At 37.0% G+C, this 21,819-nt stretch overlaps 2 protein-coding genes across 3 annotated transcripts; one reads left to right on the forward strand and one right to left on the reverse strand.

Annotated features, from left to right (window-relative positions):
• The first annotated feature begins 243 nt into the window (after positions 1-243).
• meioc (meiosis specific with coiled-coil domain) lies at positions 244-9,268 on the forward strand. 2 transcript variants are annotated; one of them, XM_020705152.2, is made up of 8 exons: positions 244-462; positions 818-872; positions 2,773-2,861; positions 3,076-3,180; positions 4,519-5,959; positions 6,333-6,467; positions 8,054-8,228; positions 8,301-9,268. In XM_020705152.2, the coding sequence occupies exons 2-8, from the start codon at positions 819-821 to the stop codon at positions 8,492-8,494; spliced, it is 2,193 nt and encodes a 730-aa protein (XP_020560811.1). In that variant the 5' UTR covers positions 244-462; position 818; the 3' UTR covers positions 8,495-9,268. The 2 variants fall into 2 exon arrangements, with proteins under 2 accessions (XP_020560811.1, XP_011476267.1); XM_011477965.3 differs by having other exon boundaries at positions 245-462; positions 2,770-2,861.
• A 533-nt stretch (positions 9,269-9,801) lies between these two features.
• ccdc43 (coiled-coil domain containing 43) lies at positions 9,802-11,975 on the reverse strand. Its single transcript, XM_004071302.4, has 5 exons — positions 11,755-11,975; positions 10,999-11,092; positions 10,274-10,409; positions 10,103-10,158; positions 9,802-10,027 (listed from the first exon to the last, which is right to left on the reverse strand). Exons 1-5 carry the CDS (start codon positions 11,926-11,928, stop codon positions 9,840-9,842), a joined length of 648 nt encoding a protein of 215 aa, XP_004071350.1. The 5' UTR covers positions 11,929-11,975; the 3' UTR covers positions 9,802-9,839.
• Positions 11,976-21,819: the final 9,844 nt, after the last annotated feature.

Genomic DNA, 21,819 nt, shown 5'->3' on the forward strand with positions numbered 1-21,819 from the left:
TCAAAAGTGTTCAGGAATGAATCCCATAATTTCTGAACCAGCTTTATTTGTTCAGAACGTTTCATACAAACATTTAAAATTCTTCAAAGATATATAAAATGATTTGACAGCATTATAAAAAACATAAAATACAAAAATGGCAATCTAAACAACAACCACAACAATTAAAAAAAAAATACATGGATACATATATGTATAATAAACTTTATTGACAATTTACGAATTACAGGGTTTTACTTTTTTGAGACTGGCGACCCTCCTTTAACTCTGTCGATCTGAAGTATGACGCGGATGATGTCAAACCTGGTGTTGCTATGGTTCTGGAAGTTCTGCCTGATGTTAATTGGACCAAAAAACCTTCATTTTGCTCGTTCAGCCAATGTACGTTCAGGTCGCGAGGGTGCTTCTCACCCTGGCCGGGGTCCAACAGCCATCGACGGTCGGGGTGGAAAAGTCGTAAAAGTAAGACCGAAGAAAAGTTTTCTTTTAAAACGGTTTTACATGTTTTTTAATTTTCATAAAGTATTAGCGAGATTACTTAGTTTATGTCTACATGCTACAAATGTGAAGGAGGAGTTTAAACGTGTGAAAGCTAACTCATGCTATTGCTAGCTTTTCCTTCCACTTTTAAGTTAACGGTCAGTGCGCAATTGCTGTTTCATTTCAAGTTCTTTTTCCCCCTGTCATTTGTAAAACAGAGTTTTAGTTACACGTTTAATATTCGTTATAAAAATTGCCAACATCCTATAATTTTTGCTTCCCAAAACGTTTGCCTTCCCTATTCAGAAATAGTACAAGTATCTGTCTTTCACTTCAGAATGGCGTTGGACCTGGACACAACCACCACCAAAGCGTTTTTTGACAATTATCAGGTAAGTAATATTTACCTATTGTTTTTCTGTTGTTAACAGAGATAATAACACTAACAGTATTTAAAAGTCTCAGTGAAACGTCGAGTTTTTTTTTTTTATTAAACAGATCTTATATGAAAATTACACTTAAAAATCCTGGATGAATTCATACAATTGTAGCAAAAGTGTGTATTTTTAAGTTTGGTTATTATATCTATTGATATTAAAGTTATTCAAGATAAAACAGAATGTAGTTAATATTGTGGTGTTAGGATCCTATCCGAAAAATATGTACAAAAATCCTAACTAAAATGTGTGTTCACTTTTAACTTATTTTAAAAGCTCTTTGTACTAAATGGAAAATGTGAGACTAAAAAAAAAATTTTTTTTCTTGTTTTTATTTGCATGAAAAAAATGCTTTCCTAAAGGACTAAACATTCGAAGACCAGGGTTTACTCGCTTAATTGCACTTCGATTATTATAGTTTGGAAATGGCAAAGCTAAATGATACATTTAAATATAATTTAAAAAATCATATTTTGTTTAGCTTTTTCAACTTTTTTCAAACATGCGCCAGTTGTTAGATGTTGATGATTTTCTAAATAAAAATAGATATTTTCTTGAAATAAAGAAAAAAAAAATGCTTAAAGACCCACGCCAATGAAAATTGTGTCTTTGTTCTCTTTTTTTTTATCATGTTCTGGTTGCCTTTTTCTGGTGATGAGGGCATATTTAAAGGAAATGAAGCTCCAAATAGGATTTATGAGCATTTCTTCATCTGTTCCTTATTTGTCAATCAGGAGCAGATGAAAAAATGCTGTTGGAAAAAGCTAGTAGCAGTGACAAAGGTGACACACAAGCTCCCTGCTCTGCTCCATTCTGATGCAGCGCTTGTTGAAAAATAGATCCATGCACGTCTTCATTTTCCCCGTCTGAGCTGGCATCTCGCTCAAAACTTTACAGTTGGGTTGCTCAAGTATTGATCGCCGTTTTATTTGCAACGGAAATGTTAGATTGGGGTTCTAAGGGGCTGTAAGCTTGCGGGAGAGCGTGTATACAGAAGGATGTCGGGAAGCAGGGGTGGGCTTACTCTGTGCACAACAAATTTCAAATAAACTCCTGCCGCTCTACAGAAACTATGTCCTAGAAAACAACCGTTTTTTGTTACAATTTTGGCTAAAAACAGGATATCAAAATTAAAAGATCACTGGGAACACTTTGAAAATAGATCAGAAGATGTTTCAAGTGGGACTTATTTCACAATATGCTTCCCCGTTTCAACGTTCTGTCTCTATTTTTGGACAAATTTTGAGTCGTGTTGTTTAAACGTTCCAATCCTTAGGTCCTATAAAACACAAATGTGCTGCGGTTAGTTCACACTGTTCTGTTTGCTCCATGGTGGGAGTGTTCGTCTGCAGGGTTTCAGTAGCACTTTAGCACTTTGGAGTTTCAGAATAGTAAAAAATAACAGCAAAGATGTCCTACAGCTCAGTAAGATCAAAAACTAAAAGAGCTTTTACTTTACCCCTTGTGGGATAACCTGGTTTTCAATTTCGAACAAATCTCTATTTAGTCATCAATCAAATCACATCACAGATCCTCTAAATAGTTTATCTTCAGCCTTCCTTCACCTTTTTTATGGTTGTGTTTATGTTAAAGTATTTAAAATGATTACCAATAAGCTTGAGTAGTCTCCAATTTATTCAATTTTGGCAATGGTTTAGTATCACTTAGATCTGGTTTGTTCAAACTTAATTCAGCAGTTGAGCATCTAAAATAGTTTTCCTCTGAGATACGTTCCAAGGCGTTACTGCTTACATGTACGGGAATGTGTTTCTACCAACATGTTGAAAAGATAAATGTGCGACACTAATAGTTAACCTGCAATTTTCCTTTTGCTTCCTCCTCTCCCTGGAAGAAGGACTTCACCTCCCATGTTTCGTGGTCTCACACTGCCTCAAACTATTCTCATGAAACTAGTGATTCTTCCCAGAACAGCTTTAAAAAAAGGTATTTTCATCAACTTTTTTGTGATGTTTTCATACTTAGAATTAGTATGCATTTATGATCAATTCTTATGATTTATATTTAACTTTAAGCAGACCTAAAGAACATTACATGCTACAGAAATCAAAACCAATGTGTTTATTGATGTTAAAAGCTCGTGGTGATTTATTATTTAAAAGGAAAAAAAATACTGAGACTTTTTCTGTCCTGCTTAAAGGAACCCAACAGATAATCCTGATTATGAGGGTGAAGCAGATCTACAGGGTTTAGTATCAAACATTTTGGATGAGAAAAATGCAAGTGAGAGCTACTACAGCGAAAGGTATGTTTACGTTTGAGTTTCAAATTACTATGTTGTAGAGCAGTGGTCCCCAACGCCTTGGCTGGGGACTGGTACTGGTACTGGTCCTGGGACTATTGGTACCGGGCCACAGAGGATAAAAAAGCATGACCTAAGTTTTTTTCAAAAATACATCTGCTACTTTCTTAAAGTGCCCACAACTAAATTGAAACCCCCAAGCTAGCAAAAGACAAACATATTTGAAAACTTACTTTTTGGCTGAAAAGATCCAGTGAGGAAACTGAAGAAGGTCCTTCTGACTTTAAAAACAAAAGAAATCTGAATAGAACAGACAAAAACCAGCAGTCTTTACTGTAAATATTAATTTATTCCAACAATTGTTCCCACACACCATAATAATTCACACCCAACACCGCCTATTCATGTTTGACGCCGCGTGTGGGAGGGGCTTTCAGCCAATGTTTTTAAATTCTACATGAAGCGGTGTCTGTGTTTATCTCATTTACAATGCATGGAAGACACAGGTGATGTTGAGCGATTAGGTTTATTTATTATGAAGAGCTCTAAAAAATCATCGGTAATCACGTCTCAGTGTCTGGGTTCACGAGATCATTCAAAGATTCTCTCGGTACTGGGAGAGTCTTTGAATTGTCCCTGGGAGCTGTGTCATACGCTGTCATCTCTTTGACAGCTGCTTCCGCTGTGTTTCTGTGTCTCTGCGACCCGGTTTAAAGGCTCATTGTCCTGTATTAAGATGAGAGGGGAAAAATTAAATTAAATTGAATTAGGGGACCTTTTTTAGTATTGTCTCTCTGAAAATAGAAAAAATATCACTTCTCATCCCGCAGCAGCTTTGTGTCTGCTGGTCAGCCAGCAGCCCAGGTACCAGCAGAGCTCGCTCACTTGTTACGCCGGCAGACAGAGTCGCCGCGGGTGCAGCAGGCTGGCAAGCTGTCCAGGGTGTATCCCACCTTCGCTCAGCAGTAGCCTGGACAGGCTCCAGCAACCCCACGATACACCAGTCTAACTAAAATTCGGATGTTTGAACTCTGACTGCGCCGCAGGACCTCAGATTGCGTCTGTACCATTGACTTAATTGTGTTCAGTGTGAATGCAGCTTAACATTCAGCAACCAGCTGTTTAATGTTACAAGGATGCTGCTAAACGGTGGAATCACGGTTAATATTGTTTTTAGAAAATAGCAGTTTTAGTGACCGTTTTCTTGCTTTTTTTTTTTTTTTTGGAAAAAGGTTGGGGACCACTGATACAGATTATAAACCTGTACCAATGTGAACAAATTAACCTTTGTGGATTTCTGAACAGTGGCATTAAAATAAGTCCTCAATTCTTCTTTAAAAGCTTACCTGGCAGGAATCCCATCTGGTCTCCAAAGACGCTGAGAGAAGAACTGCAATGTTATCCCTCAGAAGATAAAGTGTTCCTAAATACCCCCTTTTCCTCAAATCATATACCCCATGACATGTTCAACAAAGCACCACAGCCCATGGTTGAGTTGAGTCAACAATTCAATTCAGTTGCTACTAATGAACAATATCATCCCAATTTAACCAATAGAGACAGTTGTTCCCTCCAGCTGAAGAAACTGCCACCAGGTCTACCAGTGCCCAACGCAGTAAATGCAGATTCACCTGAAATGCGTCTAAATAAATACACCTGGATGTCAAATAATATGGAGAAAGAAGCCAATCAACCTCTGAATAATTACCCAGAGCTCAGCCACATCTATAAACCTCCAAACAACATGAACGGATCCCCTTTTGATGCTTTCTATGACGACTGCTCCATTCAGGCTCCTGTAAACGCCACTCATAATAAGCAGTATGCTCAGGGGGGCATGAACCAGCTGGTGCGAAGTTTCCAGTCACTTATAGCCTCTGAGAATGATCACATTTCCCCTGGAGATTTTCCAAACATGCACAAAAAACCCCAGAGCATGCTCAAAGATCGAAAGACTGAACAGTACCAAATTTATAGTCAAGCAATGTCACCACAAAGTGCTCCGGTAATGCAGAACGCAAAACAGCTGATGGACAACCTGGGATCCGTGCAACATGGAAGAGCTGGAGATTTGAGGAAGCAAACGTGTAATCGTGACGGCTCTCAGCACCTTAGTCATTTCAGCCCTCACCACAGGGACTATTTTCAGCAATCAAACCAATCATCTCCCTGTTTTGAAGTCACAAATCACTCACAGAAAAGGATGGCAACAGATTACACAAATGTAGGTACGAGCCCCTATTTTAATTATCACATCCCACAAACCCAGATGCACAAGATCAAGCAGCAGATGCAAAAAGAGAAGAGGAGGACACCCGCACCTGGCTTTCATGGAGAGGACTTCTCCAAGAGGCACCAAATCAACACTTACGTGACGCCAGAAAAGAAAACCCAATTCTCACACAATATCTACTTCCAAGGGAGCATGCAGTCTCACAGAGCTGAAGAACACCATATGGTCTGTGCAGAGAATTCTACTAGATTTAGGCCTTTTGTACGTCCTGGGAAAGATCTGAGAAGGCACTCGAGCTCGGATGTCAACTCAGAGTTTCTCCCTAAATCAACGTCCCTCCATGAACTTCGTATGTCTGGCAATGAGGCTTCAGGCTACAGCTCAAATGTCAGCAACCTGAAGACCTCCAGGAGAGAGATCTCTTTTCAAAGTCACCCGTCAGCCGCTACTCCTCCTCCTCTGATGAATCAAGGACCCGTGAGCCAGCTCCACATCTACGTGGATGAATGTGACAGAGAGTGGAGGGCTTTGGAGAAGGAAAGAAAGGCGGTATGAAATCTACATTTTCCATCTAGCTAGTGCATGTCCAGAAGCAATAATAGCTGCCTTACTACAACTTTATTTAATCAGAGATATAAGTTAATTGTAGTTTGTGAGTGTTTAAACCTAAATTCATCCTATGTTTGTGCATGACAGTTTTTTCAGCACCTAAGCACTGTGGGTTTTTGACTCTGAAAAAACACTGCTCATAAGGTTTAAAAGGATCTTTTTGGTCGAACATTTGCAACCTTTGGACCAAAAAGAGTTTTAAATTCCAAACTGCTGTTATAAAAAAGCAACATTTTCACATTTACTGTCGTGTAAACCAAACTCAGCAGGTTCCTTCACTTTCTGTTGTTTTTTTCTCTCTGAAATGTTTCAGATTGAGGGCACTCTGAGAAAGACTTTCCCTGGAATAAAAATTCCAGCAGGCACCAACTTGAACCTCCCCAGACCTTCAGGAAGCCCCACTAAACTGGACCACATTGTTGTTAATCAGATGAGAGAACAAATAAAGGTGAAACTGCTTCCATACTGTCATCTAGAGGTGAAAGTGACCATAGCAGCATTCTGGGTTTGACTGCATTAACATTGTCATTTAACCAACAGGATTTTTCATTGCAGACCAAACAGTCAACTAGTTTTAAAGACCCACTCCAATAATAATCGTGTTTTTGGTGTTTTTAACATGTCATTGTGGCATTTTTGCTGATCATGGAGGACATTTATAAAGAAAAGTAACCTTAAAATTGCATTTTCATTAGGGCTGCACGATATGAGGAGAACCCGCGATGTGTGATGAATATTGCTATGACAAGATAATTTGCGATACATGAACAAATAGCAAAACATCTAAATACATCATTTCCATTTCACTGCAACACTCAAATTTAAATAAGATTCAACATACCTTAAAATACTCTCTAAATTACCCTAGTCTAGATAGGAGGCGAATATTTATCATAAAAAGGCTCCATCCCAGCTGCCATACAATTGTTTTAGCACATTTAAGGTAACCATTTAAGACAATTTTCACAGTTTTTTGCGATATGCGTATTGCACAGCTTGACATTGCGATAACAATAAAGTCCTGATTTATTGTATGTAATTTTTTCAAAGTGTTGTGAATATGCCGATCGGGCCAAAAGCTCCCTGCTCCGAGCTCTCATTAAAGGGGACGGGGGCGGGGTTGCTCCGCGCCACAACACCGGCAAACTTCTAATGAACTGCTGCAGAAGCTGCAATGTCTTAGAAAACAGAACAAGTTTTTTGATTTGGGCTTAAAACTGCCTAATCATAATTAAATGACCTCTGAGAATGAGTTTAAAATAGATCAGGAGATGAATGGAGTGGGTATTTCAACTTGTCAGAAAGGTTCAGGTGTTGGAACAAAAACTCAAACTTTAACAGACCAAAGAGGTCACATTTGTTTGGGTGGATTTATATATATATATATATATATATATATATATATATATATTCTAACTTTATTATATTTAATATTATTATACGTTATAATCATATATATATAATATTATTTTGTCAGAATCTGAATTCTACCCCTACCTTGTTATGGAAAAATTGTGTTTTCAAATTCAGACCTTACTCCCACTCTATGATGTCATCAATAGTCAGCTACGTTAGCGCGGCGCTACTTGCGCTCGGAAGTGCATATATACATCAGTTTAATAACTTTACAAATGTCAGGCTAAAACAAAACTTCAGTACTTCCATTTCTATGTAAACGTCTGTGCATCAGAGCACACCTACGGGAAGAAATGCACTTCGCCTCGGTCCTTCTCGCTTCTCCAGCGCGACACGGATCAGCATCCCTCCGCCACGAGGGTTAGCCATTAAAAAAACTATTTTGGGCAAACCTACCCCGCCAAATGCCCCTACAATTGGGGGGATAGGGAGAAGCCGTAGGGGAAGAATTGGGATTCGGCCTTAGACTCAAAAGAGCACTTTCATGTGAAAAAAGGAATATGGACTTTTGCAATTAACTGTGGTTAATTTCATTATTTAACAAGAAAGCATCAAAAAGAACCTTCTGGGGAAATAACCACTGAGAGAATATGCTTTTCTTTCACTTGTGTGTTGCAGGTAGCAAACCTTTTAGAAAGAATGGAGGCTCTGTGCGACGCTCCACTGCAGAACAACATACACACAGTCCTGAAAAGGCATCACATGGCTGTTTGTATCACACAAGCAAGATGCAGCGAGGATAGCAGGAGCATCAAACACCAACAACAGAAACCCCCTTTCATGGAAAACAAAGGTTTGTCATATTTAAAAATTAAAAAGGATATCGGTTCTTTATTTCTGAATTCTTTTGGCTCTAACTTTTTAGCTACCTTGATGGTCATGGCACTGCAGGATCTCGCAGCGACCACCAGGAGGCTCCGCACAGCCTTGTGGTGCGCCTTGCAGATGACGCTGCCACGCCCCATCCGGACACCCGAATACCACGATTATGAGGCAGCCACATGCACAGAGAAGTGCAGCGTTCCGTTCGAAGGTTACTCTTTCACACTCATGAATTAACTAGTTGAAAGTTTGGATTAAGATAGTAGTAACGAGTTCTTTTAGCATCATTTTCCTTTGAGTGATTGTTCACAGTTGTCTGCAAAGGTGGTTGCTGCAGAAAATGAGATGACAGAATCTTTTTGGCACCATAGAGCTTTTTTGTGTATTAATTGCATGAAATGTATTCCCATCCTCTTAACCCAGTTTCCTTTAATTAGTGTCAACTCCAAACCAACATCAATCTTGTACCATCACTGTTGTATTTAAAGACACTATTTATGTGGAAGAGTTCGCCGAATTCTTCATTTTACCTATTTATTCAAACAGTTAACAAACCGGTTTTAGGCATTCCAGTAATTCAATCACAGAGTTGTTTCAAGTGCTAAACAATGATTTGTTCTCTAAAAATTCCCAATCATTTTGTTTTGTTTTTTATTCTAAGGTTAAGATCCTGAAATCAGAAACTCGTTTTAAAAAGTTATCAAAACATATATCTAGTGTATTAAAACTTAAACTCTTCATAAAGTTATTAGTCACAAAAAAAGCATTGTGGGTTTTTCCTGAGCCTTTTTAAGGCCTCTTGTCAATAGTTTGCAGTTTATTTTAAATTATAAAATTAAACATCAACTAGTAGGTTTGAGTTACTACAGCATTTTACCACATAATCATACAGTTTCTTCTAAAAATGCCTCTGGGGCGAGGATGTCCATGTTAAGATAAGGTCGTTTTGTTGTGACATGTTGCCATAGTGTGAGGTTTCCTTATGGATCCAGATGTGTTCTCCCAAAGCTTTTATTTTGTAGCTGAACTCTTGTTGATGCTTCATCCTATAGAGAACAGTTTTCTGTGTTTGTCACACTTGTTGATGTGTTCTGTGAGCTGGATATTTGAAAAATAAAGTAAATAAAATGTTGAAAAAAACCCACTTTATTAGTCATTCATCAGATGAACCCATGAAGATTACAAATATATATATATATGGTAGGTGTCGGTTTGAAGGATTACCAAGACACATTTGTTTGACTTCTTAAAGAAAATGTCAGAAAGATTGATCAGCTGCTGGCAAAAAACACAACAGATGAAACCAGAAGCTGCTTTTTAGTTGTTGCAGTTCATTATTATTTGTCCTGCTTTGTCTTAGATATGCAAAAAGAGAGGATTGCCAGAGCAAAGAATGTGTTTTCAGCTCTGTTAAACATTGATCTGTGTTTTTTACAGAATATATAAAAAGATGGCAGACTGACTGATATTTATGGTCTCACAGAAGTTTAGCCTTAAAGGGACCGACTGGTAGAAGTGTTGCTGTTTCTCCCCATAACAAATCCTTTTTTTTTTGCTAAATAAACTGTCCATTCTTTTAATTTTATCTTCGCCGTTCATTTTTCTGTGTGCGCTTCTTCTCCTTCTCCTTCCTGTCTTGCTTGGCCAGCTTGTCCTTCTCCCGCTGCATCTTGTCCGTTTCCTTCTTCTTCTGAGCGTCTTCTTTGGCCTGTTCCCGCTTTTGCTTCTGCCGGTGCAGCACCTCCTCCACGTTGGTGTTCTTGAACAGGGCTGCATCTCTTAAGTAAAGGACAAACCGCATCGTGCAAATGCATCACGCTGTAGAAATCAGCTGCTTAAGGATACATTTTTCATTTCCAGTAGTGTCGTTTCCACCTGCAGGCTCCTCTTCCTCAGCTTCAGTGCTTCTGTTAAGGACAATCTGACAAAATACTACTCTTTTTGTTATTATTATGCTTTTTTTTTTTTTTAAAAAGTACAATTTATCTAAATGTAACCTTGCAAAGTCAAGGATATTCCTCTTCGTCTGTGATGTTGGCATATTGAGCCAGTAGAGCCTCCTTCCTCTTCTTGGACTCGGCAGAGACATCCTTCTGTTTCACCACAATCTGTGCTTGCTTCTCTATCATGCTGGCGATGGCCTGGACCTCAGCTGGGGAGGAAAACACCACATTTGAAAAGACTAAAAAAAAGAAAGCGTTTTTTACAATAATTCTAACATAACATTTTATTTTATTCAGTCATTTAGGAATACTTTGGATTCAAATAAAGTAAAACTTCCAGTTGCCATCAGCTTGTAAAATTGAATGCATTTACTTTAAAGACATTTTAATTTTATTGCAGAACTCAAACCAGTAATGTTTAGACATGACTGCATTTGTTGTACAGCAAACTTTGGGCTGGAATTCCTCAAATTGAACTGCTTTACACAAATGAAATGATGTCTAGAATAATTATTTGTTTCGCATGAGTGAAAACTTAACTCATTGCTGGTCATTTTACACTAATTTAATAAAATTGGTCCTAGTTGTCATTTTCATAAATGTGGTTTTCTGAATCTGATGTCTTTTTTCTGCATTTCTTAGCACTTTAAATAGGTTTCTACTGTTAAAGACATCATTTCCACTTGTGGTTCTAATTGATATCAGTTTGATTGGATACATAAATAGCTTTGATCATAAACTGTTGACGTGTGTACACCTCTTTAATTACAAAAGACTGTCTGATTCACAGCCAGATACCATCTTCTGCATTTTTCATGGATGCTGATCGGCTGGCATAGTCTGCCCACTGCTGGATGATCTGTTTGCAGACATCTTCCGTGGCATCCTCATCCTGACAAAAGGGGGGGGAAAAAAAGTTAATAACTGAATAAATAATAATTAATGAACCAATTTCCTTTAGTTTTAGATCTAATAATTACGTCTTTGTCAAATAGGTTCATTGATTTGAGGAAATTTGGTTCAAACTGATTTATTCAATCAAACATTTGATCTGGTTCGTTTAATTTTGTACCTTATAATGGGTAAAACAAGCAAGCAAAAAAACTAGGATGGTGACGTAATAATATGGAAAACAAAAAGGCAAAGAACCAGATGGCTGAGACCAACCATAAGCTAACTGAGTGTGTGTTTATATATATTCATATATATATATATATACATTTAAATTTGCAGGTCAAGCGTTCAAACTGATGTTATTGAACATCATAAGATGTTGGCATTTGGGAGAAAGGGTCAAAAGAAAAGTAAGCATCGAATCTCCACACATGAAATATATAATCTTCACTAAATTCAGATTTAAACTTGCTGATCGGATATACGGATCACAACATCAGCATCTTTACGGTGTAAACAAAATATTAGGTTGTAACATTTATCATAGCATGAGCTGTGCAAACACATCTCAATGGTTTCAGCTCAACAAATAACAGCTGACATCAGCGCTGTGTGAGTAGAGACGGCAGCTGAGACCGACATGCTGGCGCGAATAATCACCAGAAACGCTGATAAAATCCCGCGAAGAGCGTCTTCTTTCTCATCGTCGTTTTCTTCCTCTTGTAGGATTCCCAAAATGTAAGCCCCGTACACCTCTCGATCCACTTCCAGATTGTCTAATCTGTCATTTAACCAGATTTCAAACTCCCCGGCGTCTGTCAGGGGCGCCGCCATCTTGGCGCTGTGGGGTCTTCTCCTTGCGCGGTAGCTGACCTTTGTTTTTGCCTGAGTGAAAATGGACGCGTAACGGTATTTATGAAGGGGACATTTTCCATAGTGTTCAAGGTAATTAAAACGGGTTTTTGTCATCAAATGGTGCCATCATATAACATTTTTTATGCAGTGTAAACCAATGTTTATTTGTTGCTCATAGGCCCTTTAAAATACAAATTAAAATTTTTGCTTTGCTTAATTTTCTTAGGTCCACCAATTTATTTTAACACTTGGGAAACTGAAGCATCACATATTTTCATGTTAAACTTTTTGGGTGGAATTTAAAATGTTGCAATCATCTACATCTTCATTAAATTTTCTTTATATTCTAATCACATGGGCGTAGTATGTGCTTTATCATTTTGTTATTCAATTTTTTTAATGATTGAAAATAATCAATCAAATGTTGTGAAAATTCCTTAATTTCATTTATGAAATGTGTGCATTATATTAGTTATTCTAAGATTCAGATTTGCAGCAATCAAGAAAATAAAAAAAATACTAATTTTGTTGAAACGTTTTAAACTAACTCTGCTATTAAAATTTAATTATTAAATCAAAATGAGCTCCATCAGTTCACCAAAAATTAATATTATTTTTTTAATACAAAGACATGATCTGCCAAAGCTACATCATTGTCCGCAATAGAAAAATGCTGTCTTTAAAATACCTGTGGTTTAACTTTACTTTTTTGATTTGAATGCTTTAAGTTAGTGTAGAACATTTTCTTAGAAAAACATAGGAAAATAAAAGTAAACAGGATTTTATTTAAATAAATGGTAATAAGTTCCATAATTAATTCATTTATCAATTAGAAAGTATTTGTAAAAGTTAAACTTTTTAATTGATACATGACATAATTGAGGAGACCTTTTCAGAAGAATATAAGTGATCCAGTTCTTGCATACAACTTGAACTGAATATGAAACAAAGCTTGCATAAAAATTTGCTTTAAAAAAAATGTAATACAAAAAATGTATCGGTAATAAATTAATATGAAGAATATGCATTTTACTGTTTTGTTCAACAAAAACACACAACACATTCTTCCCAAATAATTTAAAGTCTTAACATTTATACTAAAGGTTTACTCAACAATATGTGCAGCTTAAATGTTTTTTTTCCCCTCCGTTTTCTTTTTTCTGGTTCTTTTCTGCTCACTCCTCTCAAGCACGAACCAGATAAGCAAACACAGAAAAACATTTTTTAAAACTATTATTAAAATGTAAATTATTGCTAATAGCAGACATCAGATTGACACAGACAAAATTGATTTTATTTTACATAAGTGGTTAGTAATTATTTTCTTTGACTAATTAACAACTTGAAGAAGAGTTCAAAACTCTTTCAGTAAAAGTTTCGTTTTTTTTTAATGAACAAGCTTGTTTTCAAGTGAGGTGGAGGAAAGTATTCCAACAACTTTGAAAGCATTTAAAACTATTATTCTTCAAAATTGGAATGTAAACAATATATTTATCATTATCTTTAAAGGAAAACAATGTTAAAATTTTTAAACTTAAATTGTATGATAAGATAATGTTTTTGTGGAAAAAAAAAATCATTCACCCCTTTTTTTAAATTAAATTTACTGAGCAAGAAACTGATTGTAACTATTAAAAAGGATTGTTTTATTTTTGACCACTAGGTGGAAGTAGAGGACAGACTTTTCTCTCTCCTCAGGCTAGAATCAGGGATACCACCATATATGTGACATTAGCTTGAACCTTATTTACTATGTTATTTATTGAAGTCGCTGTAAGCTTATCAGTCAGTTTGTTAAGTATAATTGGAAGTAGAGCTGTGGAGCAGGAAAATGCCCTGCCAGATGTTTGTGCGTTCTCTTTCATTTGACACTGAGACAACAGACAGCACCTCCCAGCTGTTTGAATATATTATAGGATGCTTCCATGTGAATGATTTGATTCTGTTTCGAGAGGGACTTTTGTACAGGGGTGCCTATTAGTTACCCTGTATCCCCCAGACGCAGCGCTAGCTGACATACACCAAGTGCACAAAACCTTCACACATCGCTGGCCTGAATGAAGTGTGAAGCTTCTGTGTTAAACTGTCATGTTAGACCACCAACTTTAGTTTCTTGCAACTGGCAAACCCAATAGTTCTTAAAAAAAGTGTTTCTCATTTTTTTTGTCAAGTGTAAACATGATGCAGCAGAACATACTAAATCTTTTTACCTGTATTTAATTCAATTAAATTTTATTTATTACATACCCGTAACTGTATAAGAACATGAAATCCATCATAAAATAGAATAGGTAATTGCTACACTAAACTAAACAGACTAAGCTCAACTGGGCATCCCTGCCCTTAGACCCTCCTTCTCGGTAAAGACAAACTCCTAAAAAAAACAACGGATTCTGTGAAAAAAAATAAGAAACCTCAGGGATGTCTTCATGAAGGAGAAATCCTCTCCCAGGAAGGACAGATAATATTCTAGAACTCTTAGAGAAGAATTAGTTCATCTAACTCTACAACTACATTTTTGAATAGTGTAACAGAAAGGCTTCATCCAGATGGAGTTGAGGGATAGTCAGAGGTGAGGTCTACGGCCAAGTACAGGAGAACAGACTGGCCAGAGACCAGGTCCTCGGCCAGGTACAGGAGAACAGACTAGCCAAGTGGAATCTGCATCACTCCTGCTCCCCCTGAAGGAAGTGGGAGCGAGGGACAATACATGAATTGCAGCGTACCAAACAGAGGCATGGAGAACTACATGATAAATGAATGATCAAGCAGCAAAAACAACGTTAGCCATGTTGGTTGAAACAGACAATTTAACAAGAACTGTTTAAAGAATCAGTTATTTTAGTGCATTTACTTTATACAACTTCCTGCCCAAAGAGTTCCCTGTTCTAAAAGAGTGGTGTTTTACTGAAAAAGAAGCTGTCATTAAAAAAAACACACAAAAAGAAATACAGGTTGGCGTTGTCATATTTCAGGCTAACGGGTCCAGGGTCGATGCATTATGCCTTTGCCTCTCATAGTAGTGCGTAGCTTTAGGACGCCTGTCCTATTTATATTGAGGGGCTGTGGATTGATGCGAAATGACGAGTGCCGCGAGGCTGCTGAGTGGGTGGGTATCCACATGCTCTGCTCCACAGGCAACCCAGTACTTCTGTATATGCTTACATACACACACAAATGCACACTTGTCTTCATGTCCTGATGCCACCAGCCCTGAAAGAGCCCCGCAGTCTCAATGTGCGGTGTCCTCTCTCTGTCAACATATCCTATATCCCTGCACTAATGTGACAGAATATAACCAGAGCCCTAACAACCAGGCAGTGCAAAAAAAAAGAAAAAGATGAAAAATAAAAACAGCATGTGTAGCAGGCATGTTTCCCTATCATTGCAAGAATTTGGCCCTCTTATATCACGACAGTGCAACATGTTGCATCACCAAAGGATTACCTGTTTGTTAGCTTTGCCTTTAAAAGTTGAATTGGCTTTTAATTAAGTTATCTTTTTTATTTTCTTTGTGAAATATCACATTTGTAAAAGTAGAATATCTGGCTTTCATAAATTCTTCTATTCAATTATATTATTTGTATTAACAAAACACCAATAAGGCAATCCTCAGGATGAAACATTCAATTGAACTGAAATTTCTCACGGGTAGAAGCCAGGGCTGCCCAATATAAGGAAAAGATCGATCAACAACGCGATAACAATATCATTTAGGATTCATATACTTATATTACCGGTAATCTTTTCAGTCATAATTTAATTCTATCCAGATTATTCCAGTTTTATATATAATATATATAATAATAGCCTATAAAAGTGACCCACAGGTTACATTTACTAGTTTTGGGTGTCATACTTAATTTTGCTTTGTGTTTTTTTCCAGACTCTATACACAAAGACTCTTATTCTATGACAAAGATGCAGCACTAAGCTGCAGATGTGGGTTTGGATCACTGTGTTGTGAGTGGTCTAGTGGTCTAAGCTCTTCATTAAGTTGCTTTTGTTTCTATTCTGCTTCTAAGCTAAAGAAAAGCAGATATGACAAAAATCAATGTGTGTGTTTGGCTTTGTCTGGAAGTGCAAGTTTACAGCTGGAAGTTTGATCAGTACTGGTGAAGGATAACAAAACCATCTTTCCTTTGGAAATGTTTTACAGAAACAAAAAGAAGTCATATAGAATGGCGTTTAAAACAAGACCTTTACATTTCTTAACATTTAAAACTCATCTGCAGTAATTGTATTTATACTTTTTTTTACATCCTGTGAAATATAACTTAAACACTTTATTTTCTTGTCAGTTTGAAATACTAAGAATGAGATTACAGTATATACATTTGATTCCTCCCACTTCTTTTCAAGCAATTAATCAAATTCTGTTTGTCAAACTTAATATGAAATGGATTCAATATGTCATTTACTGAGTGCATTACTGCAAACATGAATATTTATGATTATGTAATGGCCTCATTTACATGTAGAGGCATACCCCCCCCCCCCACACACACACACATATATATATATATATATATATATATATATATATATATATATATATATATATATATATATATATATATATATATATATATATATATATATATATATATATATATATATATATATATATAAGTGAGAGGATGAAATCCTAAACTTCACTGTTCCTCCACAAGAAAGGGTCAGACATTGAATAAGTGCAGGGATGACAATAAAAACTGTCATTCCATTAAAAAAAGATCTCACAAAAAGCAATTATAAAGTGTCATATAATAAACAGATATAAGGGAGTCAACAAAATTCATTCATATTTACTTTTTCTAAAGAAATTCTTAATATAATTGGTTGTTTTCAGTGATTTTTTTCTTGTAACTCTAAAAACTGTTTGTGTAAATTTAAGTTTGAATTAAGTTTGGATTAACTTGGAATCGAAAAGTTGTTCATCCTTATCTGAAGCCTTTTCAAACTTTGATAATGTCATTCATCATATACCTGTTGATCATGTTTGGTAAGCTTTAATTTTAGTTTACAAAATAAAATAAAAAACTTCTACAGTTTTTAAAAATTTTCTACATTTTTTATTGTCAAAGCAATTGATAGTGAAATTTTCAAAGTTTGATATTGATGTTTTGATATTTTGATATTTGATATTGATATTTTGTTTGGTTTGATTGCTTGAATTAAACCAATTCCAATATGTGCAGGTCTGTAAACAGACAGATTATTTCTTAGTCTCATTTGATCAAATCTGTCCTCATCTGGTTCATCAAATTATTTACTTGATCTGATTAACACTTAGGTAACTCCGTTTTTGCCTTGTAATTTATAAAAAAAAAACACGTTCCTTGATTGCAATGAAACCCAATTTGTTGGAAATGTTTAAGAACCGTTATTGGTAATGTCCGAAGAAGCAAACAAACCTCACCTTTAAATGCTCATATCTACTGTAATAGAGCTGCTGGAGTGTAAACACAGCACACGCCAAGGTTAGCTACAGGATGTGTGTCCTTGAGAGAAGCCTGTTTGATCAGGGTCATCATTAAACTTTGCTGATGGCTAAAAGATTTTACAACCAATCAGATCATCACAGTTTGCTGGGCAAAACTGTCTCCTATCATTTTCTGTGGGAAGAAATGTCCAGTTAGTGAAAGGTTTCTAAACTTTAAGATCTTTTAGGAAGGGTAACAAAAAAGTCCAAACCAGCTTAAATGTTTGGAAACAAGAAGAAAGTGAGACACACACATATTTTCTTAGCCAAGACCTTTACAAAAGAGTGTTTCTACACCATCAAGGTTTGACAGTATGAGAAATGGTTTCCATGGTTTCATACTTTACAGTAAAGAAGAGCCAGAAGAGGAAACAGATATATTGAATGCAAAAAAAGTCATTTAAATAGTTTTTTTTTCCAGTTTTTTCTTTTTTTATAATTAAAGATTAGAGAAAAAAAACAACCAAAAATAACTTATTTTGTGCCAAACATTGTAAAGTTTCCTGTACGTTTAGCTTGTGACTGCGAGCTGGTTAAAACGAATGCATGCCGGAATTTCTTTTTCCAAAAATCCTTTTTCCCAAAAACTTTTGGAAGTTTTTATGTAACTCATTTGAGAAAATGTAGCTCCTTTTTACCCCAGGTGGGACTTGATTCAAAGTGATCCCAGCTGATTTACTAGGAGTCACTCCCATTTTGTCTGTGTGTCTGTAAGCCAGTGGGAGAGCATGTAAACAAAGGGATGATGGGAAGGCCTACATTCCTGCCCACATGTCAGAGGTGAATTTCTAATGAACTCCTGCCGCTCTGCAGAAACTATGTTCTAGAAAATGACTGGTTTTTAGATTTTTGCTAAAAATGACAATCATAATTAAAAGACCACTGGGAACACTTTGAAAATAAATCAAAAGATGACTTGAGTGGGGCTTTAAAGTTTTCTTTGGGCTGATTATTATACTCTATCCTGATGCGCACTGGCTTTGTAGCTCTGAAGTGCTGGAGATAATGAGTTTTTCCACAAAACCTGATGACTTGTGGTGAGGTTAACTCTTCATGGCTTCATTACTCATAAATACGCTTCCATCTGGTCAAAATAAGGGTAGATGTTAACATTGATTGCTCCTGTTTTTGTTTTTTTTCTACATTGTTTTTTTGCATCAGCACACTTGTAAGGAACCTGTTCTTGTTCACTGTTGTCGGTTTCTGCAGGTCTTTTGTGGGGGTACAACTAATGTCATCCGTGCATTTTTAAATGCCATAATATGTATAATTTTGCATTAAGTAATGTTGTTTTCTTGCACTATTTCATGCCAAACTGAATATTTTTGGTTATTTTTTATATAACTAATGCCTGATCCCTTATAGTGGTACAAAAATAAAAACAAATGAAAACAGCACAATTTTATGGCAAAATTTTAGCTTGGACGAGTTTAAATAGTTTACTTAGCACAAAAGTTGTTTTTCTTGAATGTTAAAAAGGAATAATTATTTAAAACGTTAAGAAAAATCATTTTTAAATGATCGTTTGGTGTCATGATCATAAAATGATAAAATAAACTGTCAGTTTTGAAGAAAGAAATGTAGTAAATTTATGAGCCCACCTACGACATTGTGGTAAATTCAGAACACTTTTAGAAACTTAAAGGAACTGATAATTAGGATAAAAAAACTTGACTTCAATTAGAGTATATTTTAAATGATTTTTCTTTCTAAAATGTACTTGGGAGGCACTTTGGTTACAAATCTCACTACTGTTCTTTAACAGCATCCTTAAGAGATTGAAACATAGATTTACCTTGAGTGGAAACACCAAAACCCCACTTCTACTACTTCTTGTGATGTCAAGTTTTTTCATATGAAAGTTTTCAGTTAAAATTTCCATCTATGAGTAGTAAATCTTTTATGTATGAGGCTAAACTTTCACCTTCCAAAGGAAGAGGGAGAGTCCAGCCATTAACGGTGTTTAGTTTTCCTTCCCTAATGATCATTTTACACCTTCTTGGTTTTAAAATGCTACATAGCAGTGAAACCAGGATATTTGCAATTTTGTTGGAGCCCAGTGGCTTTGGACTCTGGAGGAGAAAAACATTAACTTGTGCTGATAGCTGAGGGACTAATCTGGCAATGTGTAATGAAGGCTCTTATTAGTAGTTATGCATCTTTTATATTGAATGTGGTGGTGGACTTCCCAGATTTCCCCTCTCAGGAGGCATTTTTCTTTCACTCTACCCATCGAGCTTTTTAGTCGGAATTGGAGGCAATTAAAACTCCACTATATAAGTGTGGAATAAAGGTAATGAATATGGAACACTAACTCGGAGAAGTCCTCAGAGACTGCTGGTTGAGTTCTGAGGGTTCCTCTCTCCAAATCGTTGGGAAGCACAAAGACCATTTAAAAGAGCTTTTTCCTTTTTCCGTCTTTCCCTCGCAGGGCGTGCATTTGACTCCTGCAGACTGCCGCCCAGAGGTTTTTAAAAATGCACAGCCCATTCTTTCCAGGTTTATGAACTTGCGTGACCTCTTGCAGCGGGCAGAAACTTTTTGACACAGGTTTGGCACCCCGTCTGGCTGACCATGCCAAAGCTTGGCATTTCCGGAGGGGAGGAAAGTGATGGGAAAAGGGGTGGGGGCAGGGATGGATCCAAACAGCCAAATGGGGGAGGTCAAATATTTAGCCATGCCACTCAAGGGAGGAGATCCAGGCCTTGTCCCAATACTGAGGCATGCCTCTTAGCTGCAGAATCAGACCGTGGCTCCACCCTGCACCCCCCACAATGGTTCCCACTCTGTATTCAGGGTCACGGATCTCATTTCTTGGATAATATCTCTGGCTGGAAAGAAATGGAGAGTTAAATTGAAGACCTGCCTTGGAATGGGGCATAGAGGATAGATTTTGGTGGCTTTGTGGCGATGACACGAAAAAGTAACCGATACGGTTGGTGTGTTGGGGCTACGTTTCTGGATGTAAGCAGTAAACAGCAACTGAGCTGCAGACTTATTAGAAGCACAGCAGCCTCCACTGTCATCCCCTATCATCCATTGGAACACACACCTCACCTAATGATGAGTTGAATTGTTATTTTCTGGTGTTTTCTATTTTATCTTTCTCTTTAAAAAAAGCGCAAGTGTGTTATTTGGATGGTACTGTTGGCGTTCCCATTTAAAGTTGTCAATAAATCCCCAAATTTGAGCAAATCCCAGTGATTTTTCAGTCTGTCTCGGCCGCACTTTAATATAGGCCGTGTCACACAGACACTGCGTACATTTTGCGCATTTTCCACACATGAAATTTCGCTCTGTCGTGATACATGCGTGTTATACATAAATCATAAGTGTTTCTTGCTCTTTTGTCGATGTGCCTAGATGTCCATCGATGGTTTCAACAAACCGGGTCTTTATGTGACTTCGGTTTCAAGCTGTGCAGTTTATGCATGTTTATACGCAATTATTACGAAAATCTTACACAATTGTGAGTGATTTTGCTAGATGCATACACAACTTTGTGGCTGTTCACGACCGTTCCACATAAGTCTAATTGACCTTTCACGCATGTTCCAGCGATGTGGAACATCGCGTATATCGCGTATACGGCACATATATCACGTCCAAATGACATAATTGATGCACAAATCACTAATAAACTGCATAGAAACAATAATAGTGCAATAATCACACACGGTTCATGTTCCATACAGATTTACATATTGTAAATCTATGTGGAACATGTTCTTATTGTTCTTTGTGTGACTCATTCGTACGTCTTCTGTGGTTTTAACCTGGTTCATTTGTGATACATCTGTGAAAATTTCACGAAATTTCTCACTTTTTCCACGTATATTCACACATGACCAATTTTCATCCATGCAAAATGTGCAAAATGTACGTAGCGGCTGTGTGACGCAGCTTTAAGCAGTAATCTGATGAAAGGCTGTCAGATGACGGCCTAACAAGGCTACATAAATTAGAGCAAATGTTGGTCGGGGCTAAGTATGTGCCAATTCCCGACATTGCCACTGCTGACAGTGCACATCCTCCCGTCACTGCTTTATTGATTGTGACAAAGAAAAAGGAAAGTAAAAGTGGGAGCCAGAGAGGGCATTTTGGCTGAGCGGCTACCTTGCTTGCTCTGAATGCCCCGATGCTGCTGCAGCTTCTGCATCTGCTGATGGGCTATATCTGCCCCGCTCTCCTGGTAGCCATCACTCACCCATTTATCAGACAGTGCTGTGCGGTCCCATGCCACCTGCGCTCAGACAGTGTCTCTATGATCTTCCTCTCTGCGCTCCCACCGTCCCCTTTAGGCCAACATGAATAATTCTGTTTTCTAGCTGAGAAAAGATGCTATGCTGAATGTAGAAATTGAATATGATATGTTTAACACACTA

Source organism: Oryzias latipes, chromosome 8, assembly GCF_002234675.1.
Source record: "Oryzias latipes chromosome 8, ASM223467v1".
In the NCBI taxonomy this organism is placed as follows: Eukaryota; Metazoa; Chordata; class Actinopteri; order Beloniformes; family Adrianichthyidae; genus Oryzias; species Oryzias latipes.

What these genes read in the sequence shown, in the direction of transcription:
- meioc (XM_011477965.3), top strand. Translation starts at nt 819, where the DNA reads ATGGCGTTGGACCTGGACACAACCACCACCAAAGCGTTTTTTGACAAT. An exon ending in TGGAGAAGGAAAGAAAGGCG is followed by an intron (nt 5,960 to 6,332) that starts GTATGAAATCTA and finishes GAAATGTTTCAG; the next exon opens with ATTGAGGGCACTCTGAGAAA. An exon ending in AGATGAGAGAACAAATAAAG is followed by an intron (nt 6,468 to 8,053) that starts GTGAAACTGCTT and finishes TGTGTGTTGCAG; the next exon opens with GTAGCAAACCTTTTAGAAAG.
- ccdc43 (XM_004071302.4), bottom strand. Translation starts at nt 11,928, where the DNA reads ATGGCGGCGCCCCTGACAGACGCCGGGGAGTTTGAAATCTGGTTAAAT. An exon ending in GGATTTTATCAGCGTTTCTG is followed by an intron (nt 11,093 to 11,754) that starts GTGATTATTCGC and finishes CCCTTTTGTCAG; the next exon opens with GATGAGGATGCCACGGAAGA. An exon ending in AACATCACAGACGAAGAGGA is followed by an intron (nt 10,159 to 10,273) that starts ATATCCTTGACT and finishes TAACAGAAGCAC; the next exon opens with TGAAGCTGAGGAAGAGGAGC.